General features: G+C 44.3%; 1 protein-coding gene across 3 annotated transcripts in view; it reads right to left on the minus strand.

The window, feature by feature from the left end:
• Positions 1–13,136: 13,136 nt before the first annotated feature.
• Positions 13,137–26,584, minus strand: part of Zbtb34 (zinc finger and BTB domain containing 34) — a 60,078-nt gene continuing 46,630 nt past the window's right edge. For all 3 annotated transcript variants that reach the window (XM_045151920.1, XM_045151931.1, XM_045151926.1), the window contains exon 2: positions 13,137–19,473. In XM_045151920.1, coding sequence (XP_045007855.1) covers positions 17,949–19,473 — 1,525 coding nt within the window. In that variant the 3' untranslated portion in view covers positions 13,137–17,948. The remainder of the gene's footprint in view (positions 19,474–26,584) is intronic.

Genomic DNA, 26,584 nt, shown 5'->3' on the forward strand with positions numbered 1-26,584 from the left:
ACTGCTAGTTGGACATGGTGGCCCACACCTTTGATTCCAGCACTCAGGAGTCAGAGATAAGAGGATTGCCACGAGTTAGAGACCAGCCTGAGTTTACAGAGTGAGTTCCAGGTCAGTTTGGGTTAGAATGAGACCCAACCTCAAAAAAATAAAATAAAGGGCTAGAGAGATGGCTTAGCAGTTAAGCACTTGCCTGTGAAGCCTAAGGACCCCAGTTCGAGGCTAGATTCCCCAGGACCCATGTTAGCCCGATGCACAAGGGGGCGCATGCATCTGGAGTTTGTTTACAGTGGCTGGAGGCCCAGGCACGCCCATTCCCTCTTTCTCTCGCTGCCTCTTTCTCTCTCTGTCTATCGCTCTCAAATAAATAAATAAAAAGAATTTAAAAATTTTTTTAAAGCCAAAAAATAATAGTAACTGCTACCAAAAATTGGCAACACTGAGAAGTGGAGCCATTGCCACAATCAACCTGACCATGTGGTCTTTAGTCTTTTTTAACTGGTTTGGGAGGGTGGGATATGGAAGGATTTAGAACTTTGTACTACAGAAGCTTTACAATGCTATAAGGGGAGTTAAATGGGCCATTCTGGTGAGAGTTTGAAAGAAGAGAGAAGTGTGGAGTATACAGACTCAGTTTATTAGGTTTCAGAGAGCAAATAAATTTATTAGGAAGTGGGTTAAAGGAAGTCCATTTAATATTCTGTCTGTGTTCTTCCCATGCCCTGAGAACTTGAGCAGAGTTGAATTTAAAAGTAATGCACTGGTATGTTTGGCTGAGGAAAATACAGGGCTTAAGGATATGAAAAGAAATATAAAATTTGAGGGAGGGAATTACCATGGGATTTTTTTTATAATCATGGAAAATGCTAATAAAAATTAAAAATAAATAAATAAATAAAATTTAGCACAGAAGGAAATGTGAATGGATTCAGGTTCTAGGAGCAGAGAGTGCATGCAGCCATTTCAGCTGCAGGTGTTTAAGAGTCTACCGCCAACTGTGAGGAAGGGCCAGCTGCTCTACATTGGGACAATAGGAGGAGGGCTAATTCCTTGAAAGGAGGGATTCTGAAGGACAAGTGCAGAAGGAGTTTTCTGATCTTTAAGGTCAGGCTTCAGTCTCCACCCTAATAAAATTTGGCAGCAACATCCACGTGGTACTAGTTTGGGAAGCATTAAGGTTTAGGAATTAAAAAAAAAAAAAAGATTCAGGAGTGTTGCAGTCCGGTTCGCATTGCTGGTAGAAATCACCCAACCAAGAGCAGCTTCTGGGAAAAAGAGATTTATTTTGGCTTATAGGCTCGAGGGGAAGCTCCACGATGGCAGGGGAAAACGATGGCATGAGCAGAGGGTGGACATCACCCCCTGGCCAACATAAGATGGACCACAGCAACAGGAGGGTGTGCCAAACACTGGCATGGGGAAACTGGCTATAAAGCCCATAAGCCTGCCCCCAACAATACACTGCCTCCAGGAGGCGTTAATTCCCAAATCTCCATCAGCTGGGAACCTAGCATTCAGAACACCTAAGTTTATGGGGGACACCTGAATCAAACCACCATATTCCGCCCCTGGCCCCCATAAACTGATATCCATACATGATGTAAAATACAATGCATTCCGTCTGACTTTAAAAGTCCCCATAGTTTTTATCAATTCCAATGATGTTCATACATCCCCATAGTCCAAGATCTTTTAACTGAGCCATAATACCAAAAAATAACCTCAAAAAACCCATAATGGGCCGGGCGTGGTGGCGCACGCCTTTAATCCCAGCACTCGGGAGGCAGAGGTAGGAGGATCGCCATGAGTTCAAGGCCACCCTGAGACTACAGAGTTAATTCCAGGTCAGCCTGGACCAGAGTGAGACCCTACCTCGAAAAACCAAAAAAAAAAAAAAAAAAAAACAAACACCCATAATGGCACAGAATAAATATTCACATTGTAATAGATGGCATTGGGCATAGCAAAGAAACATTCAACCAATACAAGATTTAAACAACCAGGGCAAACATCAGATTCTGTAGCTTCAAGTCCAGCAACTCTAGCCAGTGACAAATCTTCAAGTCTGTAATTCTAACCAGCAACAAGTCTCTGGCATTCCAATTCCGCCCCTCCAGCTAGGTTACTCACACTCCTGGGAAACTTCATCGGGGCCGGCAGCTCCTTGGCAGCCATCTCATGGTCCCGGTATCACCATTGGGTCTCCACTGTAAGCCACGGTTCATCCTTATGGCCCCATGGGGTCTCTATGCAGGCAACCAGCAAACCTGCTTCACACTGCCCATGGCCATTTCCAAAACCCAAGACCATGTTGCAAACTCAATGACCTTCTTTCCAGCATTTCTTATACTCCACGGTATCAGGTAGGGTGCCAATTTGTTAATCCACGGGGGAATAAAGCAGACTTTGAAGAACAGGACACTCCTTGAGCACTCAGTCCCCTTCAAAAGAGTTTACATTCTTCTTCTTGTCCCAGCGCAGGTCAGTTAGCCCAGTCTCAAAGGTTGTAATCTCTCAGTTGCAGCTGAACAGGCAACAGTTCATCCAAAGATTTTTCTTTCTGTGCCATATCCCTCTGCACACACCAGTTCATTTCTACGCAAAGCAACCCTGCACAACTGCTCAGGACACGGGCATAAGAGCAAGCTTTTCACACAAACTGCTAGCCCAGTCCAGGCAAAGCTCTTTTTCACCCTCATAAGCCAAACCTCACAGTCCATGGTTCTTATTGGATTCGGGTCTTGCAGCTTAGACCAGAATAGTCTATCAAGCTGTACTCACAGCACTGCAAGGTATCTCTTAGGCCAAGGTTTCAAATCCTCCCACATTCCTCTTGAAAATCAGCTCCAAAAGGCCAAAGCCACACAGTCAGGTGTCCAGCAGCAACCCCACTCCTGGTACTACTTTACTGTTGCAGTCCAGTTCGCATTGCTGGTAGAAATCACCCAGAAGGAGTTTTCTGATCTTTAAGGTCAGGCTTCAGTCTCCACCCTAATAAAATTTGGCAGCAACATCCACGTGGTACTAGTTTGGGAAGCATTAAGGTTTAGGAATTAAAAAAAAAAATTCAGGAGTGTTGCAGTCCGGTTCGCATTGCTGGTAGAAATCACCCAACCAAGAGCAGCTTCTGGGAAAAAGAGATTTATTTTGGCTTACAGGCTCGAGGGGAAGCTCCACGATGGCAGGGGAAAACAATGGCATGAGAAGAGGGTGGACATCACCCCCTGGCCAACATAAGATGGACCATAGCAACAGGAGGGTGTGCCAAACACTGGCATGGGGAAACTGGCTATAAAGCCCATAAGCCCACCCCCAACAATACACTGCCTCCAGGAGGTGTTAATTCCCAAATCTCCATCAGCTGGGAACTAGCATTCAGAACACCTAAGTTTATGGGGGACACCTGAATCAAACCACCACAAGGAGTTAGAGGGCAAGAAGTGCACAGTGGTTCTGGAGGTGGCTGCAAAAGCTTGGTGGTGTGAGGCAAGGTTGAAGTCCTTGCATAGAGATCATGGGGACCAGACCATGGGGCTGTAAAGACAAACCACGGATTGCAATGGAAACCCCAGCCTCTGCAAATGAACCCCAGACATGTGCGCCCCCTTGTGCATCTGACTACCATGGGTTCTGGGGAATGGAGTCTCGAACCAGGGACCTTAGGCTTCACAGGCAAGCGCTTAACCACTAAGCCATCTCGCCAGCCCTGGACTTTGGATTTTTGAACAATGTTGAGACTGGTAAAGTCTATAGCATGCTAGAATGTAGGACTGAATAACTAAACCCCATACCTGCATAAAAGCTATCATAACCGGCCTGGTGTGGTGTTGCATACCTTAAATCCCAGCACTTGGGAGGCAGAGGTAGGAGCATCACTGTGAGTTCCAGGCCACCCTGAGACTGCATAGTGAATTCCAGGTCAGCCTGGGCTAGAGTGAGACCCTACCTTGGAGAACCAAAAAAAAATATGTATATATATATCATAACCTTACATACAAAAGGTACTCTATAAAGACATCTGCCCAGCAACTTTCTGTTCAACCTCCAACTGATAGACTACATAGTGAATTCCAGGTCAGCCTGAACCAGCGTGAGACCCTACCTTGAAAAACCAAAAAATAAAAATAAAAATAAAATAAAGAAAAAAAAAAAGAAAGAAATACACCCTTGGTTTACTATGACACACTTGTTCCTGTTGCAGTGCTCTCATTTATGACAGTGCTATTTCCAAATAGATCTTAATTTTCCTTCCAGTCTATTTGCATATCCTTCAGTAATACCTCACCATTCAAGAAAGCAACCAAATCAGCTTGTGGGAGAAAGGGTTTATTATTTTGGCCTACAGGGCTGGAGAGATGGTTTAGGGGTTAAGGCGGTCACCTGCAAAGCCAAAGGACCCAGGCTCAATTCCCCAAGACCCATGTAAGCCCGATGCACAAGGGGGCACATGCATTTGGAGTTAGTTTGCAGTGGCTAGAGGCCCTAGTGTGTCCATTCTCTCTCTCTCTCTCTCTCTCTCACCTGCCTATTTCTCTATCTCACTCTCTGTCTCACCAATTGCCACCACTGGGAACTGGCACTCAGAACACCTGAATTAAACCACCACAGTGTACGTTCATGAAACCACTCACCAGGCTCTCTAACCTAGACTCCATCACCACAGCATGTAAGTATATGGGGCAGGGACCATAAAGGCTTCTTCTCTGTAGCCTGTTGCCTACCAAAAGCCCCAAGTACTGAATTACTAATGAGGGTAGAGTGAGCCTCTTTCAGAAACTCAAGTCCAAGGGAAACCAGACTGTCCTTTGAAACTTCAGCTCTAAGCCCAATTAGAAGAAATCAAAGCTAATATATGCAAAGACAACTGAAAACCTGACTATTGGGTTGGAGAGATGGCTCAGCAGTTAAAGGTGCTTGCTTGCAAAGTCTGATGGCCTGGGTTTGATTCCCCAATACTTATGTAAAGCCAGATACACAAAGTGGCACATGCATCTGGAGTTCATTTGCAGTGTCTGGAAGCCCTGGTGCACTCATTCTCTCTCTCTCTTTCTCTCTTTCTGTGTCTCTAATAAATAAATTTTTTAAAAAGGAGGGATAGCAGCACTTGGGAGGCAGAGGCCACCCTGAGACTACAGAGTGATTTCTAGGTCAGCCTGAGCTAGAGTGAGACCCTACCTCGAAAAACCAAAATAAATAAATTTAAAAAAAAAAAAAGGAGGGATAGATCTATCACGAGGTAGGCTGTTTGGTTCACAGTGATATAAAGTACACCTGTGGGTGTGTCTATAAAACAATTAGATTAAGAAGGTTCAGATCTGATGGCTTAATGCATTGATGGATTCAAATTTTGACTATATTAAGAGGTAGTGAAACATCCTACCTCATTGTAGATCATAGGAGGCCTGTCCTTGGACTGGGTTTATCTTGTCCTGGCCCCTTCCTGCTGCCTGTCCACCATGATATAAAAATTTGTTCTCTCTTCTTCCTGCCTATCATGATGCAAACTAGTCCACTCTCCCATGTTCTCCCCACTGTTATGGACTGATACCTCTGAAAATGAAAGCCAAAATAAATCCTTCCTCTCTTGTTTCTGTAATTTGGTCATGGTGTTGAAGAAGTGTTATCATCACCAAGGTTCTCGTTGGAAACTCAAACTCCAGGACTGTGCCTTCCATGGGCCTCACCTCAGGCCACTTGCCTATGCTTCAGCCATCTTGACCTTTCTCAGATCCACGAACATTCCTCCACCCTCAAGGCCTTTGTACATGCTGTTCCCTCTGTCTGAAACGCTCTTCCTTCTCCTTGTCTCCTCTTAGCTAGTTAACACTGGTTCACCACTGGGTGTCTCTCAAGTGTCCCTTCCCCTGGTCCCCATTCAGGTGTCTCAACCTAAGCTCTTGTCCCCTTTCCCTTTTCTCACTGCGCTTTGAACACACATTGTCATGACCATGTGACTGATGCTTCTCCACTGCTGAGCTTGAAGCCTCCCTAGCAGCTCATGTCAGCTTTGCTTACTACTGTGTCCCCAGTGCCTAGCACAGACTTGGCACGTAACTGAAACTCACTACCTAAACTGAGACAAGCAAAAAGTCACACCCCACACTACATCAAGGTTGTATGGCTTTGACTGATTTAACCTCTGGAAATCTGTTTCTTCTTCCTCTGTAAAATGAAGATCAAAATTGTACTTACCATTCAGTTCTGTGTTCCCACAGTGAAATACCCAAGGCTGTTAACTTTATAAAGAGAAAAAGTTTATTTAGCTCAATTTGGGAGGTTCAGATCCAAGATTGGTGGGTTAGGTGGGTGGCTCTGTGATTAAAAAGAGCTTGCTTGCAACGCCTGTGGGCCTAGGTTCAATTTCCCAGTACCCACAGAAAGCCAGCTGCACAAAGTGGCAAATGCATCTGGAGTTTGTTTGCAGCCATCATGTCAGTTTGTATTTATCTCTCTTTCTCAAATAAACAAGTGAAATTTAAAAAATAAAAGTCTGGGTTTCTCACTAGCTGGCCCTCTTGTGAGGAGAACACATCACGACAGAAGCATGTATAAGAGCAAAACATCACATCTCAAACCAGAGCAAAGAGGAAAAAGAACAGGTAGAGCCATTTAATCCCTTTTGAGGGAATGCCCCATGACCTAAGTACCTCTCCTTGGGCCCACAACATAAAGATCCCCAATTCCTCCCAGTACTGCCACCCAGAGCATCAAGCTTCTTTTAAATATGTATGTATGTATGTATGTATGTATAAAAATTAATTTGAGAGCAAGAAAGAGGCAGAGAGAGAGAAGGAGAGAGAGAGAGAGAGAGGATGGGCACGCCAGCCTCCAGCCACTACAAATGAACTCCGGATATGTGCACCCCGTTGTGCATCTGGCTTACGTGGGTTCTGGAGAGTCAAAACAGGGCCTTAACCACTAAGTCATCTCTCCAGCACCCAGAGCGTCAAGCTTTCAACACAGCTGTTAACTTAATATCCAAACCATGGCACTACCTTGTGGAGCTGTTCTGGGGATCCCCAGAAATAATGCATGGCAAAGGGCTTAGGATATTGCCTGGCACCTGTTAAATGTTTCAAGAGGGTCAGCTGTCATTATCAGTACCATTAAAGCAGTGCTTTCAAATTAATGTGTTAAATAGGTCATGTTTTAGCATTCTACAAATGTCTTCTTAAAATTTAACACATTCTAATGCTGTCAGCCAGCCTTACCTTAGGGACTATATTCTGTGGCAAATTTGGACTGCCTTTCTCTGTGTTCCAGAGGTAGCTTTATGAGGAGGGATACTCCTAAACTCGGGTGAAGACAATCAACCCCCACCCTGGGGAGGGGGTAATTTGCTGATCTCATTTTTGTAAACTCTATGCAGCAATATTTGCTATAAAAAAAAAAAAACCTTTAAACTTAGAAGTTTCTGAAGTAGGTGTCCTCTTAGTGTTCAGCGAAGCTAGTTTCATTGCCTCCCCCATGGCCACAGGGTAAACGCAAATTTCTTAGCTTGCTAGCATTCCTCAACAGGTACCTCCAAACACCCTACCACCCTTATTTTCCTATCTGCCAACATTTATAAAGAATTATATGTTTTAGGGCTGGAGGGATGGCTTAACGGTTAAGGCACTTGCCTGCAAAGCCAATGGACCCAGGTTCAATTCCCCAGGACCCACATAAGCCAGATGCACAAGGTGGCCCATGCATCTGGAGTTTGTTTGCAGTGGCTGAAGGCCCTGATGTGCCCATTCTTTCTCTATCTGCTTCTCTCAAATAAATAAAATAAAAATTTAAAAAAGAATATGTTTATAAAGAATTATATGTTTTGGGCTAGAGAGATGCTTAGTGGCTAAGGCACTTGCCTGTGAAGCCTAAGGACCCACGTTCAATTCCCTAGGACCCACCCAGATGCACAAGGTGGCGCATGCATCTGGAGTTCATTTGCTGACGTTTGTTTGCAGTGGCTAGAGGCCATGGTGCATCCATCCTCTCTCTCTCTCTCTCTTAAATAAATAAATAAAATAAAAAAAGAAAGGGAGGGGCTGGAGAGATGGCTTAGCAGTTAAGTGCTTGCCTATGAAACCTAAGGACACTGATTCTAGGCTCAATTCCCCAGGACCCACATAAGCCTGATGCACAAGGTAGCACATGCATCTGGAGTTTGTTTGCAATGGCTGGAGGCTCTGGCACGCCCATTCTCTCTCTGCCTCTTTCTCTGTCGCTCTCAAATAAATAAATAAACAAAAAAATAAATAAATAAAAGAAAGGGGTGGAGGGAAGAAAGGAGAGAGGGAAGGAAGGAGGGAGAGAGGGAGGGAGGAAGGAGGAAGAGGGTCTTGCTATGTAGCCCAGGCTGGCCTGAACCACACAATCCTGCTTTGACCTCGTGAGTACAGTCCTGTGCCACCATGTCTGGCTCCACTGGGTTAAATACAATTGCCCATCTTCAGCTACTTGATCGAGTATCTTCCTATGATGAATTCCTGAAAGCAGCACTGTCAGGTTAGAATGAATATGCATTTAAAATTTTGAAATCTTGTACCGTATCACCTTCTAGAGATCCTTCCAACAGAACATCCCAGTTGTCTCACCCTTGTCAACACAGGGCACTGTAGTAAAGTGACTCATTATTGCCTTAATTGCTTTCTAGTGAGAAAAATGTCTTCACTGCATATTAGCCTTGCACATTTCTTCTCTATGGATTGCTTCTTTATGCTTTCTCCTTCTTAAATTGTAGCATTCATCTTTTTCTTATTAAATTTTTTGTTCTTTTATTTATTTACTTGAGAGCAACAGAGAAAGAGGCAGAGAAAGAGAGAGAGATAGAATGGGCATGCCAGGGCCTCCAGCCACTGCAAACGAACCCCAGACACGTGCGCCCCCTTGTGCATCTGACTACCATGGGTCCTGGGGAATGGAGCCTCAAACCAGGGCCCTTAGGCTTCACAGGCAAGCACTTAACCACTAAGCCATCTCTCTAGCCCTTCTTATTAATTTTTAAAGTTCTTGCTCTATGTGTCAGATTTTCACTAAATTCCTTTTTCATGTTTTTGTTTTGCTTTTACCCAACAGATTTTATATTATATATATCAAATATATTTTCCCTTAGAATTTCTTCAAGTCTTCACCTGCTTTTTTAAGACCTAGTTTATAGTTTCATTTTTCTACAGTTAACTACTTAGATCACCTCTGAATTTTGTCTTATGGTCCTGTCCCTTCATCACCTAGCTGGACCTCCTCCCTCAGACTAGGTTTCATCTGGTCCCTTTTCCCTCCAGCAGGACTAGGTTCTCAAGGGAGCTCAAACCTAATACAGAACATTTTATCCCTAAAGCTAAACCTCCAAGGCCGGGATGTGCCCCCTTGTTCCATCTGAGTTCTGAGTGTGTGGCCACCTCAGGGCCCAGGGTCAGACCCAGGTCAGAATATGCTAAGCCAGGGTCCTGTGTCCTCCTTGAATCCTCGGGGTTGTCAGGCCCTGTCATAAGCCCCTTGGACAATCAGCAAAGCTCTGTGCCCAGGGAGCCCCAAGTAAAGGGACCAGCCCTTTCCATCTGGGCTAGCCCATTAGATCCAGGTACTGGCTGACACTCTGTAGAAGTGCATGGGAACCACTTCCAGGAGGACAACTGTAGTCAGAGGCACAGGGCTTACTTTCAGGTTAGAAGTCTCCCATCTCACAGGCCTTGCAGCTGGTCACCCTTGACCACAGTCGGAAGTGGAGCCTTTCAACAGAGCCTGGTGGCAAGAGGCCCATTTTTCGGGGGAGGGGAGACAAGGCAGTAGAGAGAAAGAAGGGAACCAGTAGTTCAGTAACTGAAAACCAATAGCATTCTATTTCACCACCAGACTAGCCAGGGTGCAGTAGGCAAGAAGGGATGAGAAGGGTTGGAAGTGGGAGAATTAGCTTGGTGACAGAATGCTTACCTTGCATGCGTGGGGGAGAACTGGGAAGGGGAGATGGAGAGACCAGAATATGCAGATAAGCAATTGTGGTTAAAGGGCAAAGAGAAAGTAGATGTAACTGGAACCCTGCCCAAGTGTCTTCCACCGTGTACAGACACACACAAGCACTGTGGGCCCAGCTCCCTGGGGAAGCCAGGACATCCTCGAGAACAAGAATCAGCCATCAAAGTGAGGATGCTGGCAGGGCTGGAGAGATGGTTTAGCAGTTGAGAGCACTTCCTGTGTGATCATGAGGGCCTGAGACCACCAAGTTTGGATCTCTGGATCCCATGCAAATAGCTGAGCATGGCCATTTGTACCTGTAACCAAAGTTCCACAGGGAAGCAGAAATCCAAGGAGCCTCTGAAAGCCACAGGGTCAGGGAGGAACTCGGTCTCCAAAGACCGGGCAGAACAGCAATGGAGAGGGACACCTGACATTAGGCTCACTCTAGGCAAGCGCCTCCACCCCACACCCGCCACGGGCAAGTGCATGGGACACACAGCTGAAGAGGAGGACAAACCTGCAGGATCCACTGTGGCAGTGAGATGCTGGGGCTTCTTGGGTCATGTATGCCAGAGTAGAGTCCAGGAAAGCCCATCAGAAACAAACCTTGAGCTGAGGCTAAAGGAGTGCTCAAGGCAGATGACAGCACCCAAGGCTGGGCCCACAAGGGAGGAAGGATGCTCCCTCCATCTTCTGCAAAGCGAAGGGAAGGTTTGCCTTGAGCCTTAGGACTGAAGGGGCAGTGACAGCCTCCATAGGGAGGGGGAATGTCACCACATCTGGTCAGACCCCACCCCATTTAGAGCCAAGTTCTCTTGGGGTGGAAGCATAACAAAGGAGGTTCCCATGTGTAACCTGTTTGAGGGATGAGAGAATGGGAAGCAGGGCCAAGCACATAGCTCAGCTGGTAAGCGTTGGCCTATCATCCATGAGGCCCTGGGTTTGATACCTCACCACCACGAGAGGCAGAAAAGAGGCAGGGCGCCAAGGAACCTCCTCAGCCAGCAGAGCAGATTAGGGAAGCATCTGTTCTCAAAAGGCATGGCAGGTTGTCCAATGGACATATGCTGCCTACCTTAGGGCAACAGTACCCTCTCCCTAGATGAGAGCTACAGGGCACAGGTTAAGCACTTTGCCACTGCACAAGACTGTCTCATAGCCTTTCTGCCTGGGTTTGGTTTTTTTTTTTTTTTTTTGGTCTTAACTTCTGAGCACTGCTTGTTAACAAAAGTTGTACTGAATAGGCCAGCTGCTGAAGCCTAAAGCAAACATCCCATGAGCATTTGTGGTAGTTTGAGTGAAATATTATCCTCCATAGGCTTGTGTCTTGAGTATTTGGTCCCCAGTGGGTAATAACTTGGGAGGTAGAACCTTACTGAAGATGTGTTGCTGGGGGCAGACCTTGCAGATTATTAACCCAGCCCCAAACCCGGTACTTAAAGACTACTTCCTCCCAGATATGGGAGACAGCTCACTCTTGCTGCCACTGCTCTACCTGAGGTGACAAGATGTAATGTCCAGCTCTGCTGTGCCATGATGAAACTTCCCCTTAAAACTGTAAGAGCCTGAAATCAACTTGTCCTCCCCTAAGCTGCTTCTGTTCTGGTGTTTTGTCCTAGGAAGATAACTGCTGCAACATTCAACTGCAGTCACTGAGGATAAAAGAGCTTTTAAGGAAATGGTCCAGAAAACAGAGATGGCAACCAATAGACAATTAGGTATTTGTGGTTGTCCTTTGATATCAGAAAGAGAATCACGGGGCTGGAGAGATAAGATGAACAGTTAAAGCACTTGCCTGTGAAGCCTAAGGACCCAAGTTCAATTTCCCCAGTACCCACAAAAACCAGATGCACATGGTGGCACATGTCTAGAATTCATTTGCGGTGGCTATAGGCCCTGGTGTTCCCATCCTCTCTCTCAAATAAATAATTTTACCTGATGTCATGCAGATACTAAAGTTTTTTGTTTTGGGTGGTGGGGTCCCACTCTAGCAAAGGCTGACCTGGAATTCATGTAGTTTCAGGGTAGCCTTGAACTCACAGTGATACTACCACCTCTCTGCCTCCCAAGTGCTGGGATTAAAGGTGTGAACCACCACGACCAGCTGATACTGAATATTTTTAAGAAATACACCTAGAAGAAATTTAGGTTAAGACAGGTCTGACTTGAGGGCAAATGAAAGCCAGGGAGCCCAGTATGCTCATTCTCACTGTATCCACTCCAGTAGGAGCTTCCATCTCCAGTACCACATCCCCTCAGGATTTTCCTCCAATTTCCAGGGGAAGATGCTCACCCCAATTCCTAACATTGGGCTACTTTTCTAGCCTAAGAGAATAGGCTAACCTGTCAGTGTATCTGAGACATGAAGGTCAGAGTCAGAAGCTGTATGACTTAAGATCATGGTCATCAGGCAGAGATGAAAGTCAAACCTCCATGCACACAGGTCGATGCACTTTCTCCATCTTTCCCTGGGAATCCGAGGCCTCAGCTACCAGGGTAAGCTGGTTCCTTCACAAGGTCTTTCACACTGTGCAAAATCTCACTGTTTCCTGACCATAAAGGGGCCATGGACAGAAGGCAGAAAACTTCCAGCAGCTCTAACCCACAAGCAAGGAATAAGTCAGCTTGTAAAATGTTGGAGCCAAGCTGAACTCTGTGTCCCAGCCCCCTGCTTGGCCTGACTCTGCAGAAGACACCTGCCGTGGTGCCAAGGCCTGTGCTATGGGCACCAATGTGAGAGTTCAGGAAGCTGGTAGGCTGGAGGGGGGCATGTTAACTGAATAATCCCACTAGTAAATGGCCAATACCAATGGAAGTTAAGTGCTCTGAAGGGCAAGCCTGTTATTGAGGGCTGGGGAGGAGAAATTCTTGTTGACAGCTGGCTGAGCAGGAAAAGAGGATGCAGACAGAACAGTCCATGCCACTGCAACGTGCATTGGGCAAGGCACAGTGAGGAACTGCAGGGTACCTCTGCAGCCTAGTGGGGAACCCAAGAAAGCTCCGGGGCAGACCTGGGTCCTGACAATCCCATCTTGGCCACTCAAGAGAACATACCTGCTGCTTTGGCCCAGGGGCATCTTATGAAACAGCCAGCCCTTCCCACAACGTTGGTTACACAAACTGTGATACAGCAGATGCTTGTCAGAGCCACAAAGCTCATGATGCAGGAGGGGCAGATACAGAGGGCGACCACAGAATGGGTGCTCTAGCAGCATTTTTATTTACAAACAGCAATTTCCATTGACTTTATACCATAAAAAAGCCATTTACAAGCAAGAAACAAGAATTCAGAACAAAATTAAGCAGCACTGAAATATTCATGTCACAAATCTAAAACAAAATGAATACAAGAGTAAAATATCATTTGAATAAATAGTCTTCAATCCATGCTATAAAATAATCCTTAATGGCAAGTTCCTAGTTGATAAGAGCATCCGCTAGGTAGCTTCATTTACTTCACATGGTGATGAAGTGTGGAGTTGTGAGGTTACCGGTTTATATTGCAAGATAATGACACTGTGTTAAGTCATTCAAATTGCTCAACAATTTATAACGGAAAACAATGTTAGCCCTACGAATAAAGTGGTGAGAGAGATGGTTTCACATTAGAAAATGGTCATTCTCAAATGACAGGTAAGTTTACCTCTTACTATAGTCAGGGTAGCAAGTCCCAAGGTTGCATTCACAGCATATTAGTCATGAGGAGAGCAAGAGGTCTGTGTCCTGCCACACAGAGAGCCCACATGGCCGACTCCAGGACTTGATCAAAAACAATAGCCCTGCCCGTGCCAGGCCCGAGGAGGAACCAGAGAAAACAGGTTCTCCTCGGGGCTGAGAAGTCAGGCACTAGGCAGAAACAGTGGGAACACTCTGGCACTTACTGAAAAAGACTCATGTGATGTATGACAACCGTTACAAATTTGGAACAACATGAATGACTTTTCTGAACTTTCAGTTCAGTTGCACTGAGTAATATGAAATCTATGATTTATGAACTAGATAGCTTCATATAAAGAATTTACATAATTCCCCAATACTTTCATATATAAAATTTAATAAATAACCCTGACCAGTCTAGAAGCACCATTCAAGGGGCATGTGCCCTTGGAAAATAGTTAGGTGTTGCATATTTGAGTCCCTTTCAGTGGAGGCTTCACAGGAAACCATTATAGAATTTAACAGTAACGACGACAGCAACATGGAAAAAAAAAAAATCACAGTAACAAAGAGAAACAGTTAAGACAAAACACAGTGATCTCTGCAAAGTAAAGCTCAGTCACATAGATGATCCCCAGCCCTGGGCTTGTGTTCCTGCAAGTTCTTGCTAGGATCCAGTAGGTGGAAAAGACTAAATCACACAAACATATGCAGGTCTACAGTCTGGGCCAAGGAAAAACAAGGAGGTGGCTACAACTGCGAATGTTAGAGGAGACATACACTCATACTCTGGAAGATTGAAAAATTATCAAATTTAGTTTTACAGTATATTCTGCTTAACAGTGAACCGACAGTATCCTTTCTGCTGCTTAGAAAAGAAAACTAAAATCAAACAAAAACAATTGGCAAGGCAAAGCCAATAGACTGGGAGCCTTTCCTACTCACCAGAGAAATTAATTTGTCTTCATGTACTGTGTTTACAAATTATTTCTAAATTTATCTATAGCCTTAGTAGAAATGAGAGGGCAGAGAACTGATTAGAATCAATATAACTTTAAAACCACAAATGTTAGCAGAAGTAGTTTGGTCTTCACAGTTTGTGCAAAACATTAGCACTGGTAGAAAAGGACACCGCCACTGTCTTCACATTGTCTCAGATTGAAAAGGTAGCTTGAGAAGAGACTCAACTATGAACAGGCCCGTATAGATTCAGGATATATTTCACTGTAAGATTTCTTCACATATCACTTTATCTTAGTTGATTTCTGCATTTGTTATAAAGGAAACACCTAACCTAAAATTTTACAGAAATAGGGACTCTGATTTCTAAAAAGAGTTGCTCTAAAGGAGTCACACAGCGTACTTCGCCTGTGGAGTGAACTGCAGGGAGAGGATGCTACTGTTCCAGGTCACAGGAATCCTCCGACACATCCTCATCAGCAAGGCACAACAAACTGCTGCTGACCAGTCTGAACAGAGGGGCCCTCACCAGCCATGCCCACTGGCAGGCATGGCAGTGCGAGCAAGCGCTCAGACAGGCCACACAGCGCTGTGCTGGCCTCCTCACTGCCTCCTTGAAGCCCTGCGAATTTTACAGTACTGTGTTATGGCTTGAGAATTCATTCTTAACACTGCTAGCAGCGGAGAGGGTGAAGTGTCAGCAACACGAATGGGCGCAAGCGGAACTTGCAGCATTGGAATCATGATCATTAGAAACTCAGTCAATGTTCTGCCCCTAACAGTCCCATTACAATGTTTGAACCTGAACCGTACAATCAAAGCAATGTATATTTTTGTCAAAGACAATTTTGGATAAGTCACTCTTTGGTAAAACTCAAACCAGCTAAACAAGTTTACAAACACAAGAACTCTGTGTAAGTAAGGTCACACAGAAACAGTGACAAGAGCCAGGACATGGAGGTGATGCCCCAAGTGCTCTTTCCTCCTCACTTGTCTCACATACCATGGAAAGCTCTGGACACCTCACAGAAGGCCCCAGGCCTCAGTGAAAAAGAGGTTCCTTCCCTGAGCTTGACTTCTCATGTGTTTACATTTGGGCCTTTCTTGTCACAAATTTATCACAACACATTTTTTGCATTTAATTCTCAAAAAGAAGAATCAAAACCAAACTTATTCGTGTAAGGAAAAAGAAAAGTCACAAACATTTACCTGAAACCCCAGAATATATTTCAGTGGGTAAACACTTGGGGTCCAGCCTCCCCTTGAGGCACGCGGCTTTATCAGGAGTTGGACAAGTGCTCCAGGGAGAAGACGAACCACCACTTAGGCAGTCTTATGAGGAAAAGGCATACTATGTACCCGATTAGCAAGAGCTGCTCCTTGGGAGCAGCAGATTAAAATGCAGTGAGCAGTTCACACGTGACCAGATCTCATGTGCTAAAAAGGTGCTACTGCACAGCCACCACCGGGGCTGTTATCTACAAAGGGCTTGAATGACATCTTTTTCTCAAAAAATAAAAACAACCAAAAAATCCCTACTTCCCCCCAAACCCACCATTCTTGGTATTTTAAGAGCCAAAAAAGCATAGAAAACCAGCAAATGTCTATTTCTGTATTCCTTAGCACCTAGCCTCTGGGGTTGGTCTTCCCTTCCTGGCTTTTGTTTGCTTGTTTAGGTGGCTGTGCTGTTCTTCTCTGGAGATGGTACAGATTTCAGACCAGAGTTCTCAGGAGAGACTAGAGTACTGACATCTCACAGGTGGCTGGCAGCAAGACTCACCGTAAACTACCTTCAAAATTGCTCTCTGCCAGAGTCCACAGCAACAAAGTGAATGAAGCCTGTCCATGTGTGCGAACACAACAGTGAACTGAAGAGATTTCCCAAAATTCTAACAGGGCTCCTCCGGTTTGTTTTTATAGTGACCCATTTGCCAGCACGTGCTTTTGAGGTCTCATTTCAAGCTATGAACTCAAGAGAGGAAAATAATTGTAATTCACTATTACCATTAGATTTCACATTTTCTACATCTATACTGACCTAAAAGATACTTAACATAAAAATAGCACCACGTGACCAAAGATGGTGAGACACACACAAATTTGGTGACATACAGAGTATCTTAGAGGGCTTTTAACTGTTGGTTTCTTTAAGCAGGAAACACTGAGAGAGTGGGAGAGCTACCGAGGCTCTCATTAGTACACACAATACTAAGATAGATAGATATATTGCTTGCAATTCCCATAGAATATAGCTTTACAAAAAGTACAAATTCCAAGTTCTGCAGTTTCCCTGGGAACTGCATGTAGAAAAAGTTGCTGTGCACCTGAACTGGCTGTTTGAAAAGACAGGAGAAAAAGAGAGTAATAACAAAAAAATACAACACTGATTGGAGAATTTTGTAGACAGTACTACAAATTCTGTTCCTTTAGTGCGAGTATTAACTCATAGTAGAGTGATTTAGTTACCTGGTATGTATGTTTCTACAGTACGGAATGAAGGTAGATTTGTAGGCCGGTAAAAAACCTTGAAAACCACTGCTCCTTTGGGGTTGGCTAATAAAACACTACACTATGTAAAAAGGTCAGCACCACAGGTTATCCAGCTTACTGCTGGACAACAAACAAAAATTCCAAACGGTTTCCAACCAGAGTTGAAGAAATTTTATGGCATTTGGTTTATGTATTTGTTAGGAAGCAGAGCTATGAACACTGTAATTTGCTTTGCCTGCTTTTGGACACAATGACTAATATATATGAAAACTTACTGACATTCTTCTGTAAGGGAAATGAAGGAGCAAAACTAATGTATTAGGTAGGGATGAGACAGAATCAAAAGCTCTGTTCACATTGTATTAAATTATATATATTCCTCTTACATTCACCTCAACCAGAATAAACTCAAATTTGAGAATGTATATATACTATATATATAATAACCACTTTATTATATATATATATAAATTGTTTAACTACTCCCTAAAAGTAATCTTAAATTAAAAAAGGTTACCCATTTTGTATCAGCTGACGGCATCCTAGCCTCCCTCCATGGACATGCGCCTACAATGAGAGAGTGTTTGCCTCTTGGCAGAGAACACAGGGTCAACCAGTTGGCATAGCTAAATCACTGGCAGATCTGGGGTACGAGTTCAGCCAAAGAGGAATACTGTCAGCCTGTGTTTTCCCTGGATACGTTGCCCTTCATGCTTTGAGCTCCTTGGGGAGAGAGGGCGGGGAGAGGACAAACACAATGGAGTGCTCCATCCAGAACTTCAGAAAAACTGCCAAGAAACCAAGAGATTTCCAGATGGTTGGGAAAACCAAAGATTACAACAAAGTGAATCACGAATAGGTATTGACTAGTGTGCTTTGTCTGGGAGTGTGTCTTCACCACCCTAGTCAGGTGTGTCAGACACTGTGTGGATCTCCATGCGGGAATCTAGGGCCATCTCTGAGGCCGACGCCTCATGTTCTAATTTCTGTTCCATGTACACATCTGTTCTCTCAGGGGACTCCATGCGACTCCTGACCTCGGCAACACCTGGGTGGTTTTTCCGCAGGTGCTGGTTGAGGGTCCCTTGGAATGGAAAGCACTTGCCGCAGATCTCACAACGGAATGGTTTGTCATCTGTGTGGCCCCGGATGTGGTACTCCAGCTGGTCCTTGCGTGTATACTTCTTCCCACAGAACTTGCACACGAAGGGGGTGATTCCCATATGGAGCCGCATGTGTCTGTCAAGGCTTCCCTTCTGGTTGAAGGACTTTCCACAGTAAATGCATATCAACCTCTCGTTGTACGGGTACCAGTGACCCCTTGCACTCCTCTCCCGGGGACTGCTCTCATACCCGGGGTTGTTCATCATCGCTTCGCCATCGGACCCCTGCATGGCGCCCTGCAGGTCACTGTGTAGGTGGACAGACAGAGCCCGCTTTTGGCGGGCACGCCCTCCTCGGAAACAGCTGAGCATGGACCTGGATGGGCTGGAATTACTCAGACTTCCAAAAGCATCTGATGCCCCTGGTGGCTGTGAGGCAGCCTGGGAGTAGGAGTACGCGTGTTGGAGCACAGAGCCATAGGAGCCCACATTGACTGCCACAACTTGCTCCCCATCAACCATCTCAGTGTGGTATCCGTCGTCACCCAGGGAGGAGCTGTCGGAACAGCTGGGCCGGTCGGACTTTTCCATCTTCACCTTCACCTCAGCAATCTGGCTCTCCCTCAGCAACAAGTCCCCTTGCTCATGGTCCCCTTCGATCTGAATCTCATACTCAGACACACTCCCACTGCTCCCTCGATCCGAGTGGCCCTCCTCCTGCAAGCGGCTCCGTAGAGCTTTGCTGGGGGTCGCCTCCATCCGGAGGTCACTGCTGGCAGTGGGCTGCCGCACCTGAGGGCAGTATGGAGGGGAGATCTCAATGGGGTTGGCGAAGAAGCTGCCGTCTTTTACTCCATTCCGGCTCTCAGGATTCTCTTCAGCACCAACAGTGACCGAGTCAACATCTCCCACACTGATCTTTGAATGGATGCTCTCCAGGATCTGTGTGCACTTGTCAATGACACACTGCATCTGAAGGAAGCTGGCTGCAGTTAGAAAACTGACAACATCCTTCAACTGCAAGGACATTCTTCCAGTGTAACAAAAGGAAAGCAACTGCTCAAACACATTGGGGTTTTTAATCACTGATATTGACAAGCCACTCATGGTGCTTAATGCTGAATGGTCCCGGAAATACGGGGAACTGGCAGCAAGGACTGCTTTGTGGGCTCGGAATGGCTGACCCTGAATGTGGACAATGATGTCACATAGTTTCCCTTGCAGGCGGAGTTCATTGAGTTGGCTCAGAACGGTGCTGCTATACTCGGGCACATCAAACTGAATAAAACTGCTGCTGTCCATTTCTACTGACATGAGGCGTAATCTGCGGAAACAAAGAGTTTTCAAAATTCATCAAAACATTCTAAGACAAATTAGCATAAATACAAGCTTACTACACTAATACTGCCACACCTCCTAAGGTCTGTCTAAACATTCTTCCTCATCTAGTTTTTAGTCTTTCATCTTTAGTCATCAGTGCCAAAGCACTGAATGATCATTGAACCCAGTGTTGCTCCTGCTCAACACTCAACTTGACCAAAATTAAAACACTACACAAACAGTATGGCTATTTCTGCTCAGAATGAAGAGTGGTAATCTTCAGAGGGGGGGGGGGAATGTCTGTTTTACCTATTTTTGAAGTACTCTATTAAAAATAGTTAGAGCTAGAGAGATGGCTCAGCAGTTAAAGGTGCCTGCTTCCAAAGCCTGATGGACCAGGTTTGATTCCCCACAAACCATGCAAAGACAAATGCATGAAGTAGTGCATGCATCTGGAGTTCATTTGCAATGACAAGTGGCCTCACTCACCCATGCTCACTTTCTGTCTCTCATAAATAAATACATGCATGCATGCTTAGGGCTAGAGAGGTGGCTTAGCAGTTAAGGCGTTTGCCTGCCAAGCCAAAAGATCCCAGTTTGATTCTCTAGGATTCATGTAAGCCAGATACACAAGGAGACATATGCATCTGGAGTTCATTTGCAGTGGCTGGAGGCCCTGGCGTGTCCATTCTCTCTCCCCCCTCCATTCAAATAAATAAATTTTAAAAAATGCTTAGATTCATCTTGTGTATTTTTGACTAGTACTTTTTTTTTTCTAAGGTAGGGTCTCACTCTAGCTCAGACTGACCTGAAATTCACTATGAAGTCTCAGAGTGGCCTCAAACTTATGACAGTCCTCCTATCTCTGCCTCCTGAGTATTGGGATTAATAAAGGCTTGTGCTACCACGCTGGGCTTCAACTGGTACTTTTCAAATACACAGCACTCTGGACACAATAGAGCAATTCCCTTTGCCGTATGGTCTTGATTTGCAATTTATCTTATTTCTAGTGCAAACCTTGAATAACCAAGTAATGCTTAATCCCTTCCAGTGCCAAGTGACTTTTAGGCAGTAGCAGTAACAAGAATGATAAGCATTTCCAGTGCATGGTCCTCCACTAGTGCTCAGTGCAGGCACACCTGGAACAGCTCCGGTCTCTCGGCTCTCCTCCCGTGCCAGGACTCCGCAGCACTGCTGAGGTGTACATGCTCTACAACACAACACCGGAGCTAACAACTGCATTTTAGTTTTTAAAATCCAACTCAACCAATTTCTTTTCTTTGGTTTTAAATTTTATGTGTGCGCACACGTCGGGGGGCGGGTAGGAGGTGGGCCATAGAAGCTCCAGGTTTTCTGCTGCAGCAAACAAACCCCTACCTGGCTTTACATGGGTGGCTAGGATTGCACCCAGGCTGGCATGCTTTGCAGGCAAGTGTCTTTAATCCCTTGGGCCTTCTTCTAAGTCAGTTTGTTATTTATTTTTTTTGTTTATTTTTATTTACTTATTTGAGAGTGACAGAGAGAGAGAGAGGCAAATAGACACAGAGAGAGAGAGAATGGGTGTGCCAGGGCCTCCAGCCACTGCAAACGAACTCCAGACGCGTGCGCCCCTTGTGCATCTGGCTAAAGTGGGTCCTGGGGAATCGAGCCTCGAACCGGGGTCCTTAGGCTTCACAGGCAAGCGCTTAACCGCTAAGCTATCTCTCCAGCCCTCAGTTTATTTTTTGAAACTGGATCTCATCCAGAAGTTCAGCTTGGTCTTGAACTCAGAATCCTTCTGCCTCAGTCTCCTGAGTGCTGGGATTATAGGCATGTACAATCACATCTGGCCAACCAACAGCAATTTTTTTTTTTTTTTTTTTTTTTAGCAATTTTAACATGCCGTAAAGTATTGAATCAGGGTTTGGGAGATGGCTCGGGGTTAAGAGTGCCTGTGGTGCAAGCACAAGACTGCCTGAGTCCAAGCCTTAGCACCTACATGAAAAGCTAGGCATGACCACACCTGCCTGTAACCCCAGTCCTGTGAGGAGTTGAGACCAGAGAACTGTTGGGGCTTGCTGGTCAGCTAGTTTGAGAGAAACAAAAAGAAAGAATGAAATTATTTAATCAAGAGAAAAATCAAAATAAATAACCTATGTCTCCAAAAACCAGATGGACGGACATATGACAAAACATGGCAAAATGTTAACAGTGGTGCAGTTTAGACATTCATTTGGGTGTCTACTACAAAATCTACTCAATTTTTGTGCATGTTTAAAGTGTTTCATAATAAAATGTAGAGGATTAGATAATAAAGCAAAAAAAAAGTGCAACATGGAAAGTTGGGCTGGAAAGATGACTTAGTGGTTAAGGCACTTGCCTGCAAAACCAAACGACCCAGTGTTGATTCCCAGGACCCACGTAAACCAGATATACAAGGTGGCACATACATCCGGAATTTGTCTACAGCAGCTGGAGGCTCTGGTGTGCCCACTTTCTCTCTCTTTCCTCTCTCTGTCAAATAAATATTTTCTTTAAAAAAAAGAAAGTCAAAGCTGGGCGTGGTGGCGCACACTTTTAATCCCAGCACTCGGGAGGCAGAGGTAGGAGGATTGCTGTGAGTTTGAAGCCATCCTGAGAATTCAGAGTGAATTCCAGGTCAACCTGGGCTAGAGTGAGACCCTACCTTGGGAAAAAAAAAAAAGTCAATGCTTTGATTTTTTTTTTTCTTTTTTGGTTATTAAACAGTACCTACTTTTAAAAAAAGTGAAGGCACTCAATTCTGGAGGTGAGAAAAACAATAAAGCACAAAGAAAACCAATAATACAGATAAACAGCATATAACCACAGAGAAAAAAATTAAAAATTTAAGAAAAATCTAAATTTAGACTCTTGCAGGAAAGGACCAATCGGTTAGTATAACTAGATCACATCAGAATTCTTTTCTAATCTTGTCAAATTTGAGTTTAAACATTTTAGTCAAAGAGGAATATTGTGCCTTTATTTATCCTAGACTTATGATTGAAATCAATTTGAAATCTGCATGAAATGGACATATTTTTAGGATAACATAAATTGGCAGAAAAAAAAGCAGAAGTGCCAAGGCACAAATGATCTTCAGGCCGTTCACACTGTTCTAGACACATGTAGAAACATTTAAAGCATTTCAGTTCATCTGGCACAGATCTGATACCAGAAGATGAACACAGCAGAAAGAACACTGCCTATATCTTCTATGTCAATCTTAAAGTCCTCAGGAAAATATCAGGAAATATAACCTATTAAAAGAATATGGCCAGGTGTGGTAGCACACACCTTTAATCCCAGCACTCGGGAGGCAGAGAGGTAGGAGTATTGCTGTGAGTTCAAGGCCACCCTGAGACTACATAGTGAATTCCAGGTCAGCCTGGGCTAGAGCAAAACCCTACCTCAAAAAATAAAACAAAACAACAACAACAAAAAAGGATATACAATGATGAAGAATAGCTATATCACAAACGTTAAGTGTATGCTATATGTCAACACATTGCTAAAATAATCTGTAATATCACAAAGTCAAAAGAGAAAAACCCACTGGACCAAATATCCACAGCACCATGCTAAAAATGCATGTGAGAAAGTTAAATGTTCTTTCAGAGTAAGGGAATAAGCTAGGAACAGAGCATACCTCTTTAAATATAATCAACAGCATCTACTACAGACCAGTGACGTCACCCTTAAAAAGAAATTATGTCTTTCCTAAAATGTATTCAACAGAACACAAGAGCATGAGCTAGCCCCAGTGTCCTTACCTCCTAGGGATTAAAAACACATTAGCACAATACCCCATCTGAAAGTCCTATAGACAAGCATTCTGTTTAACTCAGCAGTTTGCAAACTTGTTAAGTGTGGAGCTCATCTCTCAAGGTACATGCATTAATATTACAAAGAATTAATGTTCTCTGGAGCAGTCTGGTAAACACTTTAGTAAAAGCATTCCCATCAGGACTTGGAAAATAGACATCACCACTCTTACTAAACAGTGTTCTGGAACCTATAGCCAAAGCAGTAAGGGAAGATGGAAGTACATAGCCATAAAAAAAGAAAGAGAGGGCTGGAGAGATGGCTTAGCAGTTAAGGTGCTTGCCTGTGAAGCCTAAGGGCCGAGGTTTCATTCTCCTTGTCCCACATAAGCCAAATGCACATGGCGGAATGTGTCTGGAGTTTTTGGCACTGGTTAGAGGTCCTGGCACTCCCATTCTCTCAATCTCTCCCCCTCTCTCTTTGCATAGGCAAGATGTGTTAGAATAAGGACCTAAAGAGGACTTTAAAAACAACTGTATGTGCCGAGCATGGTGGCACACGCCTGTAATCCCAGCACTTAGGAGGCAGAGGTAAGAGGATCACTGAGTTTGAGGCCACCCTGAGGCTACATAGGAATCCCAGGTCAGCCTGAGCTAGAGACGCTACCTTAGAAAGCCAAAAATAATAACTGTACATAAAAAGAGTAAGGCCTGGAGGGATGGCTTAGCAGTTAAGGTATTTGCCTGCAAAGCCAAAGGACCCAGGTTCGATTCCCCAGGACCCACTTTAGCCAGATGCACAAGGGAGAGCATGTGTCTGGAGTTTGTCTGCCGTGGCTGGACCGCACATTCTCTCCCCCTCTCTTTCTCTGCTTCTCTGCCCAATAAATAAATAAACAAAAATATATATTTTTTAAAAGTAAGCTAACAAGTTATAACCAACAATATAGAAACAGGAACTGTAAGATACTTGGGAAGAAATAAACAGATCAATAGGAATAAAAGACAACACTATCATTTAAAAAATATTTTTTTATGTGCCAGCAGAAAGAGAGGACAGTATGGAAGTGCCTGGGCCTCCTGCCACTGCAAAAACTCAACACACATGCACCACTTTGTGCATCTGGCTTTACATGGGTATTGGGGAATCAAAACAAGGTTAGTAGGCTTTGCAAACAAGTACCTTTAACCACTGAGCCACCTGCCCCAGGCAACATTCTCTTAACAGGGACAAAAGCATGTGTGAATGGTGCATCCTTCTGCCAGGAAAAGCCTATGCTACAGAGACAGACACTGGCCTCTAAAGTGAATTGATAAACACAAGGTAGGCAAATGGAATATTTTCCTAGGAACTTTACACACGAGGATGCTTTCCAGTAAGCTAACCCTTAACCCCATACACTGCTGGATACAGAACCAAGTGCTAGGCAAGTACTCTGCCACTGAGCAATTTCCTGGCCTATCCAGTATGTACATTATTTTAAAGCTTAAAAAAAGTTTTAATTTCCTTATCCCATATAAAAAATGTTTGAGGGCTGGAAAGATGGCATAGTGGTTAAAGCACTTGCCTGCAAAGCCTAAAGACCCAGGTTTGATTTCCCAGTACCCACATAAGCCAGATGTACAAGGTGGTGCATGCATCTGGAGTTCATTTGAGTGGATGAAGGCGCTGGCACACTTATTCTTTCTCTCTCTCTCTCTCTCTTTCAAATAAATAAAAATTTTAAAAACAAGTTTGAAATCTATTTTTTTGTTTGTTTTTTAGGTATGGTCTCACTATAGGTCATGGATGAAGGCGCTGGCACACTTATTCTTTCTCTCTCTCTCTCTCTCTCTCTTTCAAATAAATAAAAATTTTAAAAACAAGTTTGAAATCTATTTTTTTGTTTGTTTTTTAGGTATGGTCTCACTATAGGTCAGGCTGACCTGGAAATCACTATGTAGTCTCAGGCTGGTCTCGAACTTACAGCAACCCTCCTACCTATACCTCCTGAGTGCTGGGATTAAAGGCGTGTGCCATCATGCCCAGCTGATTTGCATTTTATAACACATCTGACTAGAACTGCTTTTCAAATGTTTAAGTCACATGTGACTATTAAAATGACAGTGTAAAACTGGAAGAATAAATACTCAAGTTTGAGAACATTACAGCCAGAATTAATGTATGATTGGGAGATAAATCACTTGGTAAATATGTACGGAGTATCTTGTATGTGCCAGACACTTGAGACCCAGGGGAGTTCTATTTCTCCCATCATAAATTGTGGAAAGAGCTATGAAATATTTTACAGTTAGGGTGTAGTCTAAGAAGACCCCTTGAACAAAAGATATTTTAAATGAGACCAAAAGGATGCTTAAAGGTTAGTTAGATCTGTGAGGGTGAGGAGGTTGCAGGGAAACTCCTGACAGAAGGAATCACATGTGCAAAGAGATAAGGAGCCCAAGTCCGGAAGGAAGGACTAGCTAGAAGCATCTAGGTTCAGCAGAGACAGAGCATGAGGGGAGGGGCAGAGGCCACATGAGTCAGCTGATATAGAGATCATACTGAGGTGACCTCACATGCCATCTTTACAGCCCATCCTCAAGGCACTTCTAAGGACTAGAAAGCAGATATGGAGGTTTAACTAAAGAAGTCAATCTTTCATATTTCAAAAATGCTTTTGCTGGGCTGGAGAGATTGCTTAGTGGTTAAGGTATTTGCCTGTGAAGCCTAAGGACTCATGTTTGAACTCTCTCCAGATCCCAAGTAAACTAGACACACAAAGATGAGGCAAGCTCAAGGTCACGCGCGCCCATTAGGTGGCACAAGTATCTGACACTCGACTGCAGTGGCTGAGGCCCTGGTGCACCATGTTTTTCCTCACACTCTCTCTAAAACAAACAACAACAAAAAAAAACCAGGGTTAGAGAGATGGTTTAGTGGTTAAGCGCTTGCTTGTGAAGCCTAAGGACCCTGGTTTAAGGCTCGACACCCCAGTACCCATGTAAGCCAGATGCACAAGGTAGCACATGCATCTGGAGTTCGTTTGCAGTGGCTGGTGAGCCCACTCAGTCTCTTTGTCTGTTGCTCTCAAATAAATAAAAATTAAAAAAAAAAGAGGTTTTTCTTTAAAAAAAAAAAACAAAACAACAAAACAGAAGGGCTGAAGAGATAGATAGCTTAGAGGTTAAGGCGCTTGCCTACAAAAGCCAGAGAACCTTGGTTCGATTCCCCAGGACCCACGTAAGCCAAATGCACAAGGTGGCGCATGCATGTGGAGTTTGTTTGCAATGGCTGGAAGCCCTGGTGTGCCCATTCTCTCTTCTCTCTCTGCCTCTTTCTCTCTGTCAAATAAACAAATAAAAACAAACAAA

The sequence above is a fragment of the Jaculus jaculus genome, chromosome 1, assembly GCF_020740685.1.
Source record: "Jaculus jaculus isolate mJacJac1 chromosome 1, mJacJac1.mat.Y.cur, whole genome shotgun sequence".
Lineage (NCBI taxonomy): Eukaryota > Metazoa > Chordata > Mammalia > Rodentia > Dipodidae > Jaculus > Jaculus jaculus.